Raw genomic sequence first — 11697 nt, 5'->3', positions numbered from 1 at the left:
AGGTCTTCCTTCTGCCTGTGCCCTTGTCCAGAGCAGGGTCTCAGTACCCCTCAGCCTCAGATTCCTGGGGGAGTAAATGTTGTAGCAGAGGGAGGAAACTGCCCTGTCACCCCATGTGGCTCATCTGGCGGACCCTGCCCAGTCACACTGGGGATTCAAACACCTGCTGTCAGCTCTTCTGTGGCTGCTGTCCAGGTTCCCACTGCCTCCAGCCAGCACTCATCCATGACAGCCTGAAAACTGCCCTGGGAACCTAGTGCCAGCAGCCTATGAAATGTCCCAGGGTGGAGCCAGGGGACAGGCAGGGAAGGAGCCCAGCTGTCCTGGTACCCAGAGTGTCTGACATTATCACTTGTAGTCTGGCAGGATCCCACAGTGGGGGCAGCCTTGCCCAACCCAGGCTGCCAGGAGTGGAAGCCAGATGGTGAGAGTCACGGAGTCAAAACTAGGTCCTCCCCTCTGTCTCCACAGGGCTGAGGCCCATGATGTCGAGTGGCAGGTGTCAACCAGGGATTCTGCTGTCCAGGGGCTGCTGGGCATGAAACATGGTTGTCACACTGGGATGAAGCTGCTACTGGAACTAGTGGGGAGAGGCCAGGGGTGCCGCTGACATCTTCTCCAGTGCATAGGATCGCCCGCCCCAAATGTCAACAGGGCTGAAAGTTGAGACTCCCTGGTACAGAGGAGCCCAGTCCGAGGTGCCTGGGGTCTAGCCCAGCTGGGAGAAGGGCTGTGCCCATACACCTGGAGGGATGACGCAGCTGGGGGTCTCCACAGAGCAGAGACTCCACCAAGCCCTGATGAGGGGTGGTGTGGTGGTCAGGCCACCATCTCTGCCTAAGTTGGGAACATGCTTCCCTGCCACCCTCCCTAACCTGGCCTGCCTGCCTTTGTCCTCTGCTCTGGGCCTGTTGAGACCCTGCCCACCCAGAAGCCTTCTGGGAGTCCCACCGAGAGGAGGATGGCTCCCTCTTCATGTAAGGGTGGGAGCATCTCAGAACCCCTGGGCCTGACTCCAAATGTGGCTCTCAGAACGCAGGTGCCAAGGGGCTTGGTGTCAGATCAGCCCGATGACATACTGCATGAGCAGCATGCGACAGCCTTGGCTTTTATTGGGGGCAGACCCGCAGCTTCCCAGCCTCTCGGGAGCCACTCTCCTCAGCTCAGCCTCCCAGGTACAAGTGGCCGACCTGAGTGGGAGCAGGCTGCAAGGACACGCCCAGGCTTCGATTTCTCCCACAGGACTTCCTCCTCCACCTTCTCAAGCCTTCCTGAGGCTGGCCAGGCTCTGGTGCTGGGCAGCTGCTGGGGCACCTCGGTGTGAGGGGCTGCTGGTGGGGCATAGCCATTCTTCTTGGGGACCAGCCTGCCCCTCCTGCGGGCATCTGCACCCCTCCCTGGGGACACCAGCAGGCACTCCATTGCTACGGCCCCTCCAGTGCCCCAGAGTGGGTCCTCTTGCACAAGGGACACGCGGACTCCTCCAAGGCCCTCCGGTATCTCTTGGGCCTGAGCCCCAAGCATTTGGGAGGGGGCACCCTTGGCTGGGTCTGTGCCGGAACTGGGAGCTGTGGAGAGGAGTCACTTTGAGGGACCCAGGGGGAGGCTGCCAGCCCATCCTATGACCCCCAGAGCCTGGTGTCTTTCAAAATAGGAGGGGAGGGAGCAGTTCTCCTTAAAAAGAACCCTTGAAGGAGTGAAGAAAGAAGGGAGATGATTTAAGCTAGGAAGACCCTCATCTAACCCAAACCACCCATTTTACAAATAGAAAAACAGGCTGGGGATGGGGGGAGCTGTCCAAGGTGTCTCATGGAGTTCAGAGCTAGGACAGGAACCCAGGAGGCTTGGGAGTGAAGAAGGACCTATCTACATCCATCCGGAGTCCCCAGTACAGCCCTTACCTGGGTCTTACCCTCCTGTCCCCAGCCCTCCTCACCTAGTCTGGTTGTCCCTGGGCAGTTGAGCTACCAGAAGGGCTGAGCAGTGGCTGTTAGGTGGGCTCAGAGTCTCCTGTGGCAGATCCAGGGTCCAGGCCATGCCCTTGGGCTGTAGTGGGCAGTCCCTGGTCATGAGCCGGCCTAGCCAGTGGCTCTTACGCTGGCCAGTGGGCTGCACGTGGCCTGGCAGGTAGGGAGCCAGGCCCTGCAGGTGGCATAGCCGGAAGTTCTTGGGCTTCTCTGGGCGCTGGGGCACTGCTGCTGCTGAGCACCCAGACCTCCTTTGTAGATGTTGGGTGGTACGTCAAGGTGGCTGGGGTGTTCTCGGGCCCAGCTTGCTGCATCTGTGGAGGGGTGAGTGAGAGGGTATGGCTGGCAGACTGCAGCAGCCATGAGGGGAGAACAGGTCACGTGCTCTAAGTCCAGCTCATGTGATGGGCTCCACCCATGTCTGCCAGCCTCAGCTTACCTGTCTGTCAGATGGTCTCAGCCTATGCCTCCCACCTTCTCAACATTGTAAGGCTGGAGGCACCAGGGGAAGGGGTGAGCCCGTCGGACAAGCTCAGGCCTCACCAAATAAGGCAGAGAGGCCAACAGGTTCCCGTCTGACAACGTTCCAGAAATTCCTAACTAGAGCCCTCTCCCAATCTAGAAGAGTCGCAGTAACTTTCCAGTACCTGTCTAAAGGCCAATGAGCGACCCCCACATACTCTAGGTGAGCCAATCCTTGCGCCACTGTATACCTTTGCTCTCCCTCCCCCTAACTTCTTTAAAAACTCACTGCCTGCCCTGCTGAGCACGACTTCCCCGGACTGTGACTAGCCAGACCGGCGAACATCGCCCGGGATGGCGCTCAGTTAAACTCTTGGCTCCTTTGTGGCCTCCTCGCCTGGTTATTTCGGCTTGATTTTACCTTACAAACATTAACCCCCTTTCCCTTTCCCAACCAACAGGGAGGTATGAGAAGTCTTGAGACCTTGGCAAGATATCTTTCAGTCTTTCTGCTGTCACTTTTTGCCCCCTACCCTAGAAAAGAGCATCCCAGTGGTGAGTATAGAAATTGCCTGGTGGGTCCAGGATCACACAGCCCAGGGTCACACAGTCTGGACCAGTAGCCATTCCCCTCTCCCAAGCATGCATGTCTCTGAAGCCACCCAGGTGTTTTTGGGCCCAAGTCGGACTCCCTGCAGCCCGGCACCTTCTCTTATGCGCAGCTCAGAGAATGCACAGCCCAAAGCCTCCATGGAGGGCCAGTGTAGTGGGGGAGGAGTGGCCCAGCCCCCTGTGTGGCAGGGCTCCCTTCTCCCCTGCTTAGGGGTTGGGTCTGCATGCCTCCCATGGCAACTGGCACTATGATGTCACAGGGAAGACTCCCAGCCTTCCGGGATCCCCAAGTTTGGGGGAGGAGGATGTCCAGGGCAGGGTCGCGGTGGGAGGACGGGTGAGGGAGTGGAACCTGAGGGGAGGTCCCTGTTGCCTCTGGCTTGGGCAGGCCGCACCAGACTCAGCTCTTGCAGGTTGGAGAGTCACTCCCTGGGGCATGACCTCTTGGGGTCTCAGTTTCCTCATCTGTGGGTGGGAAATGGGGGTATAGGGGTACAGAGTTGGTGAGACCTGGGCAGTGTTTTGAGCAGGCTGAAAAGGTGGTTCTGGGTGATTGGGCAAGTCACTTCACTTTTCTGACTGTCCATTTTTCCAGAAGTAGATGATAGGGTATTGTGTGGATCACACCACGTGTCAAGGAGAGGATGTGGAGAACTGGAGCTCTCGCGTACTGCTGGGGGAAATGTAAAACTTAAAACCACTACTTTGCGAAGCAGTTTCTTAAAAAGTTAAACTTCCAATTCTCCACAGATGACGTGATCTTAGAGAAACTTCACACTTGAAAAAAACCTATTAAAACACGTGAAAAGATGTTCAACATAATTAATCTTAGGGAAATGCTAATTTAGACCACAGTGAGATACTATTTCTCACCCAGGATGATGATTATCATTTTTAAAATAAACAGAGTGACAGTGTTAGGGAAGATGTGAAGAAGCTGGAGCCCCCTACCCTGCTGCTGAACCTGTGACTGCCGACCACGTGACCCAGCAGTTCCACTCCCAGGCATACGCTCAGGACTGACGGCAGATACTTAAGCAAACACTCCACTGAAATGCTCTGACCTTTGTCATAGTGACCACGTATGCGCGGATCTACTCGGGGACTCGTTTATGCTTGCCCGGCTGTTACTTCGCTATTACCACTGCAGGGGCTGAGGGCGGCGCTCCGTTCTGGACTCAGCTCACTTCGCCTCCCAGCCCTTCTCTGACACCTGTGTCCCAGCCGCGACAGACAGGAAGCGAGGCTCCAGGTGAGCCCCCGGCGGACCCGCAGGCCTACCCCTCTGTAGGCCAAGGTTGCCAAGACAACCGCCGCGGCACGAGGCCCCGGGCGAATTCCGGCCTGTGGTGAGGCCCGAGCCCGCTGCGCGTGGGCCCCGCTGCGCGTGGGCGGGTCACAGCCCAGTCGCCTTTCACCGCTTAGCGGCCAGTTCGGGTCTCTGCACCTCGGGGGATTCAGATGCGGGCCAGGCAGTTTACACCTGCCAGAGAAAAGCGTGCTGGGCACAGGACCCAGGAGGGAGATATGGCTTCGTCATATATTCCTACATTTCTTCTAGGGGAGTTTAGGAAATGAGAAGCAGTACATAAGGCTCCTAGCATAGTGCCAGGCACATAGTAGGTGCTCAGAACGTGTCAACCGGTGCCAATAATCTGTCTGCAAAGTGCGCGTAGAGGGTCGGCCCACCGCGCGACTCCCGGAATCGGGATCCCATGCCCCCTTCCTCGGCGCCCCCGGAACGGCCTGGTGGCCTCCTCTCCTGCGCATGCGCGCACGGTTCGGGCGCTTCGCTTCCCGTCTTGTTTGGCCCCGGCCGCGCGCCGTTTAGGGCTCCGTGCGTTGCCATAGAGATTCTCGAGCGCCGGTGCCCAGGCGGCCGAGAAGCTGGACTCCCAGGGACCAGAGCGCCATGTCTTTCCGCGACCTCCGCAGTAAGGCAGCCCTTCCCCCTGTGACCGGCCGGTCCTTCTGAGACTTGGGGCTCCGGCCCTTCGGGTCCCCGGTCCGAGGCTCGAGCCGCCGGTGCCTCTGTCGCGGGCCCCCGAGCCCCGGAGGCGGCCCCGGCGCTCTGCCGCCCCCCAGGCCGAGCGCCCAGCCCCCGCTCAGCGCTTTTTGCGATGCTGGGAAGTTCTGCATCTGCTACTGGCCACGTGTGGCTAGTGCTGCTGAGGAACCCGTTTTAATTTTAGCTAATTTTAATTCTATAATCACATGGGTTGGTTCGCCGCCATGTTGGAAAACACAGAAACCGTGTTTGAATTGGGTTAGCTTAGAGCTCAAAAAAAAAAAAAAACTCGAACAAAACCGAGGAGCACGCTGGAGAGTAATAATTAAGGCTAACTTTTTTTTTTTTAGTTTTTACAATCTGCCAACAAACCTTTGTACCTCATTTCATTTACTCCTCTGAACACCTCTGTGCTCCTGTATTTGGAGATGAGGAAACGGGCTCAGAGAGGCCCAGTAACTCGGTCAAGGGACGCAGGTGGTAAGAGCTGGCGCTGGAGTTTTTGAGTTCAGGTTGTCGAACCTCCAGAGCCTCTCGGGGCTGGTGAGGACAAGGGAACCCAAGTGCTTGCTTAGGAGGGTGGGGAAGTGGAACGGAGATAAGAGAATTAGTTACTGCTCTCTGGGGGGACAGCTGTTACACCCTTGGCATTTCACATTCAGTATCTTATTTTTAGTCCTCGCTTTTGCAGCGAGGTAGGTAGTATAATTCCTGGATGAAGTTCTTGGAGACCCAGAGAGAGAAAGTAGGTTGCTTTAGGTCATTCAGAACTAGGTGGAACCAAAGATTACGGCACAGGACTCTGTGAATCAAAATCTCTTGTTTTTTATTCACTATCATTCGCTGAATCTCAAGCAGTTCAGGTAACTGGCTCCACCTGGGTAGGTGTAGAAGACGAATGCCAGTTTGCCACGATCGGAGGGGCTTCTTCACGGCAAACTGCTGGCGCCTGAAACATCACCATTAAAGATTACTCCTTTCAGGGATACAACCCTACAGTTGTTGTAGGCGAGTTTAGGAAATGAGAAGTAGTATGTAGGGCGCCTAGCACAGTGTCAGGCACATAGTACGTGCTCCAGAGAACGAATTGCATTTTCTACCATGTGAAATACAGGAAGAGGCATCACATGTCACTGACGCACCTGCCAGCACCATAGCGTGGATTTTGCCTGCTGGGATTTGAAGGTTCTTGGTTGACTGTATGTTGCAGAGACAAGCGTTGCCTCCCACTTAGTTTACAGAGGCCAGCACTCTGCTGGCGGACATTGAATGAAGTTGTGTTGGGGAAAGTGTACAAGAAGGGGATTTCTGAACTTTTTGACCTTAGATGAATGCTGTCCAATTGTGCAATTTATGATGATAATCTTAGTCAAATTGTCTGCATTTTGACAGTAATAGAACCTGGCTACTACTTAGTGGGAAGAAGTATTAGGCAGTGCCTGACTGTGTTATGGGAAGGCTGCTGTTTTATTTTCCATCACTATTCAGATTTCCCAAAACACAGCGACAGAGGTCCTTTGTGCCGTTGCTTTTTCCTCTGTTCATTACCTTCTGTCTGGTGACATCCAGCCTAAACTCCAATGCCCAGGTAGCTCATTTGTGAAGTTTGTTGGGACATTTTGAAGATCCACCTTCAAAGAGAATGAGAGCAGACATCGCATAACCAGAAGCCTGCTGGATACAGATGTTCTGTGTTTCCTGCTGTACGTCATGGAAACACAAAACACATTCATTGTGTTCATTTCTAAGTCCTGGTTAAAGCTAGTGACTGCAACCCCCAGCATCAAGTACTAATACTGTTTCTTAATCTGTTTTATAATCAAAATATTGCTCTGCAGTTCAACCATTCTAAGATTTCCCTAAGTACAATGCTACTAATCTTTAAAATTTGTTATTAAGGCCCTATATACTCCCTAAAAAAAAAAAAGAACTCAGAAACATGAACTTCACCCCACCCACCCCCACAAATGAGCACTCTTTAACATTTAAAAATATTTATTCTTTATGACTTTCATAAGCCCAGGTATTTCTCATTCTGAGTGGTAAAGATATCCAAGAGAGAAATGAGATATCCAAGAGAGAAATGAGAAAGAGAGAAATTCAATTCACAACCCATTCTATTCCCCATTGCAATGTACAGCTTGCACTTCTCCCTTTCAACTTAAAGTTTTTAGGAAGAAGATTTGGTATTTTAACTTTTTAAAAAGTCTTCTGGTTTTCCATTCTTTTTTCTGGTTTTGGGGGTTTTTTTGTGTCATACCTTTATCTCATTTTCTCTTTCCCTCTTAGAGAGTTGATAAAAAGTTCCCAAAATAGTGTCAGTAGATTGGAAATAAGAAAGGAAAACAAAGAAGTTATCTAAATAAGTAGTTGCTGTTTGATGAAAAGCTGACTGAATTATATTTTCCCTTGGACAGACTTTACAGAGATGATGAGAGCCTTGGGATACCCTCGACATATTTCTATGGAAAATTTCCGCACACCAAATTTTGGACTTGTGTCTGAAGTACTTCTTTGGCTTGTGAAAAGGTTAGTACTGCACTTCATGGAGGTCTCAGAATGAATACTGCATTGTCCTGACTGACAGCCTAGAAACGGTACTGTTGTGAAGCAAAGGGAAAAGTCCAACGAAGTAGGAGTTTGGTAGATTCAGCTGTAACCTGCTAAAAATCATCTTGAGTTAAAGAATGCGGTGGAAGAAGGGAATATGCCAGGCAATGAGAAAAGGAGGATATTTCTCCCTACTGGTCGATGGCACTGGTCCAAGCTCCTCTTCATCCTCTCACCCCCGTCAAAGAGTGACGGGGCCCTCCTTAGAGAAACCCTGATGAGCACCCCGGGTTAGAAGTAATTCAGATTTCATTTTGTGTGAAAAGTCTAATGTGATTCAGGGTTGGCAAGCCGTTTGTTAAGGAGGTAGTGAGTGAATCTTGCAGATGTTGCAGGCTATATACTATCTCTCACGTATTCTTCCCTGTGTTTTGTTTTTTATAACCCTTTAAAAATGTGAAAACACTTCTTAGCTTGCAGGCTGTACAGGAAGAGGCCAAGGGCTGCAGTCCGCCGACCCCTGGTGGTCATCAGTAACTCAAAAACAGTGCCTCCAACTGTTCTACTGTCTCTCAAAGCTAACTAGTCAGCCCTAACTAGTCAGCTCTGTATCAAGGGCTGCCAGCCAGAGTAATAGTTCTAATTATTTTAATTAAACTTTGAGGTCTGAGATAGATTTCATTTTGTAAGCTGAGCCCCAGATTTGCTTTTTGAAAACATTTACACCTATTCTCAGGCGAGGATTTGCTCCCTTAGGTGTTTGGTATTTTGTGTTGCTTTTGAAGTCTTTCTTCATTTTACTTCTTCAGCTGGGGACTCAGAGAGCTTCCTGCCACAGATCTGTTGTCCACTCAGTTGTCCACTCTCTTTTGTGGACTTTGTACTTAATTAACTTGTCTTCTACTTCTGTGATAGGTATGAACCTCAGACTGATATCCCTTCTGATGTTGAGACTGAACAAGACCGTGTTTTCTTCATTAAGGCAATTGCCCAGTTCATGGTTAGTTCATGGTTATTTGATGGAGTTGTGGAATTAAATAATTTGAAAAAGAGAGTTCTAGTTAGGCCTGCTTTCAAGTTTCTAAATCGCTTTCATTATTAGGTTTCTGTGGAGCCGTTTCACCAGCAAAGGTTTTTGTTTTTTTGTTTTTAATTCATTATTTGTAAAGATTTTTATTTGTTTTTGAATAGGTAATGTATTTCATGGTTCAAAAAAGTTTCTTTAAATCATCAAATCACTGTGTTGCACATCTGAAACCAATATAGTATTGTATACCAACTATATTCCGATAAAAAAAGAAAAAAAATTAGAGCATAAAACAATACAGAATAAAATGACTTTCTCTTCCATCTGCCATCAGTCCAATTCCATTCCCAGCAATCACTATTTTTAATATCTTCTAGAGCTTCTTTCTGTATAGGTAAGCAAGTAGAATATACTTTTTCTTCTTTTCAAACAAATAGTGGCATACAGTACACCACTATCTAGAATCTAGCTTTCTTCACCTGATGGTACTTGGAGAACTTTCCAAATACATACAGAGTTTTCTCATTCTCTCTTACACCTGAGTATTATTGCTTGCATGGATATATGTAATGTATGTAATTTATATAGCTAGGCATTTGGGTTGTTTGTGACTTTTGCTCTTTGAAACAGTGCAGTAGCGAGCAGCCTGTAGCTTCATCTTGTTTGTGAGCCTCTCTTTAGGATGAGGCCTGAGGGTTGGAGTTGCTGGCTCAAAAAACGTGTGCATTTGTCATTTCTGTCATTTACCAAATCGCTCCCCAGCAAGACTGTATTAATTTACGTACCCACTTGTGTATGAGTCACCTGATTGGGTCATACCCCAGTTATTGGCAGAGACATTTTCAAATCACCCATGTGGGATTTGGCTTACATTTTATATGAGAAGGGCCTTAAGCTTTTTTTTTTTGTCTGAAAATAGGCCACCAAGGCACATATAAAACTCAATACAAAGAAGCTTTATCAAGCAGATGGGTATGCAGTGAAAGAGCTCCTGAAGGTCACCTCTGTCCTTTACAATGCTATGAAGACCAAAGGGATGGAGGGCTCAAGAGTGGGAGAGGAAGATACCAGTAAATTCAAGTTCGATCTTGGCCCAAAGGTAAGGAAGTGAAAGGCTCCGCAGTGAGGGGCGGAATGCGTGATGCAGAACCAGAACTTCCCTTATTCCCTGACGGGGGGCACAGGTCAGCTTTGTGCTCATCAGCACTTGGATAACAGCAGAAGTCACAATAAATTCAAGTATTTGTTGAAAGTCTGCTATCTGTCAAGGCACGCTTGGGGACAGGTGTGAACAAAAAGGACAGAGATGCTGTCCCTGCAGTTCACTGGGAAGTCAGACTGCAAACTGTAAGTGGAAGGAAGGGCAGGTAGATGCGAGAAATGTGTGGAGACGAGTGAGGCAGGGCAGGGCTGGGGACCGCTGGGGACGTCTTAAATAGGGGGCAAGGTGACTTCAGGGACTGGACGTTTTCAGCAGAGATCTGCAGAGGGAAGTAGCAGGCTGTGCAGTGGGGAGGGAAGCCGTCCTCTGATCAAAGTGTGCCTTGCGTGTTTGAGGAAGCACAAGGGGGCCCCGGGATGAGAGCTGGAAGGGGAGGCAGCCCCAGACCCCGGGGGCCCGGCACGCCACTGTAAAGACTTGGACTGTTACTCTGAGGCAGATTGTTGAGATTTGAGATCTGAAGCTTCCTATAAAAGGACCACTCTGGCTGCTGGACTGGAGGCAGACTGAAAGGGGACGCAAGGGTGGGAGCAGAGCCGTTGTGGGCGAGGTAGCTGCCGGGGCTCGGCCGTGCTTGGAGGGAGGGCCAGCTGCTCTGCGGGAGGGCTGGATGGAAGCAGCAAACCAAAGTGACAGCTGTCTTCTGTCACTTACTGCGGCGGCTGAACTCCGGCTCCCCCCCACCCCGTTCCATGGAGAGTCACTTCGTAGGGATCACCTCGCTCTTGAGGGAGCCCCAAACAAAAGGCTCTGGCAATTTTATGCCCTCCCAGGTGGGGGAAGTCTGGGAGTGGAAACGCAGTGGGTATGAGTTAGTGGGAAAGTGTCCTCAAGTTTTCTCCCCGCTTCTCCCCGTAAGGAGGCCTCAGCAGAGGCCCTGAAGAGAACCTGGCCCAAGGCCTCAGGTGAGAAGACCTGGGAGTGGGGGTGGTAGGGCTCGGAGTGCAGGCATCTGTAGGCTCACGACCATGCAGAGGGGCCTCAGCCCTTGACGGCACCTCCCCTCCGAGACTGCAGAGCACAGGGAGCCTGGAGCCCCACGTCTGAGGGGGCCGTAGGAGCAGCTTCTCCCATGGGGCCAGCCGGATAAAGCGTTTGTCACTGTCATGGTCTGCCCTGAAAAGTCACACACAGGTTTTTAACCAGGAGCCAGACTCCTCAGTGGGAAGAAGTGGCCAGAGGTTAGAACATACTTTGAAGGCAGATCCTGCGGGACCAGCTGTGGGTGCAGGTAAACTATGCAAGGCAGACCCCAAAGCAGCACCACGGAGAAGCGTCTGTGATGCTGGCCATGTTCTGTGCACCATCCTGGGCAGGAGCTACTAGCCACATATGGCTAGCACAGCCGAGGAACTGAGTTTTAAATTTCGTTTAATTTAAAATTATCTGACATTGAAAATGGCCATATGGGGCTAGTGGACGCTGTTTCAGGTATCACAGCTAACGTTTTTGGTTCGAGTGACGAAGTTGCTGTTTACTGAAATGGGGCGGAGTTTGGGAGGAGCGGGTTTGGCAGGAGAGATGAGGAGTTCCGCTTGGAGCACAGGAAGCGTAGGATTTATGAGGTGGCCGGGTGGGACGTCAGGCCTCAGCCATAGGTGGTGTTAAAGCCGTGAGAGCGAGCAGCAAAGGAGGCGGGTAGACTGAGCTCTGGCGCTGCCAGCCGAGGGGCGGGGAAGGTGCCGAGACCCCTGCCGAGGAGACGGAGGCTCGCTGCCCTATGGGAGGCAGAGCTGGAGCTTGTGGAGCTGGGTCCTGGGAGAGAAGGCAGTCATGACTGAGTGAAGAGGGACGGTTGTTCCAGGGGCTTGAAAATAAGAGAGAGGAGGTGGGAATTCGTTGTTCAGGG

At 51.4% G+C, this 11697-nt stretch overlaps 2 protein-coding genes across 5 annotated transcripts in view; one reads left to right on the top strand and one right to left on the bottom strand.

Moving 5' to 3' along the window:
• Nucleotides 1-907: 907 nt before the first annotated feature.
• C10H16orf90 (chromosome 10 C16orf90 homolog) lies at nt 908-3322 on the bottom strand. The gene is given in 4 exon segments (XM_017645100.3): nt 908-1568; nt 1937-2177; nt 2180-2281; nt 3136-3322. Coding segments are annotated over 4 exon segments (696 nt in total). The 5' UTR covers nt 3182-3322; the 3' UTR covers nt 908-1261.
• The window catches only part of CLUAP1 (clusterin associated protein 1), a 32266-nt gene continuing 23450 nt past the window's right edge, over nt 2882-11697 (top strand). Inside the window, exons 1-5 of one of the 4 annotated variants that reach the window (XM_073214599.1) lie at nt 2882-2984; nt 4117-4293; nt 7467-7578; nt 8515-8599; nt 9546-9725. In XM_073214599.1, coding sequence (XP_073070700.1) covers nt 2897-2984; nt 4117-4293; nt 7467-7578; nt 8515-8599; nt 9546-9725 — 642 coding nt within the window. In that variant the 5' untranslated portion in view covers nt 2882-2896. Of the gene's footprint in view, nt 2985-3331; nt 3455-4116; nt 4294-4819; nt 4976-7466; nt 7579-8514; nt 8600-9545; nt 9726-11697 lie in introns of those variants that run through there. The other 3 variants (XM_073214598.1, XM_073214601.1, XM_073214600.1) reach the window with 3 other exon arrangements.

This window comes from Manis javanica, chromosome 10 (assembly GCF_040802235.1).
Source record: "Manis javanica isolate MJ-LG chromosome 10, MJ_LKY, whole genome shotgun sequence".
Lineage (NCBI taxonomy): Eukaryota > Metazoa > Chordata > Mammalia > Pholidota > Manidae > Manis > Manis javanica.
This window is presented reverse-complemented; position numbering and strand designations above follow the sequence as displayed.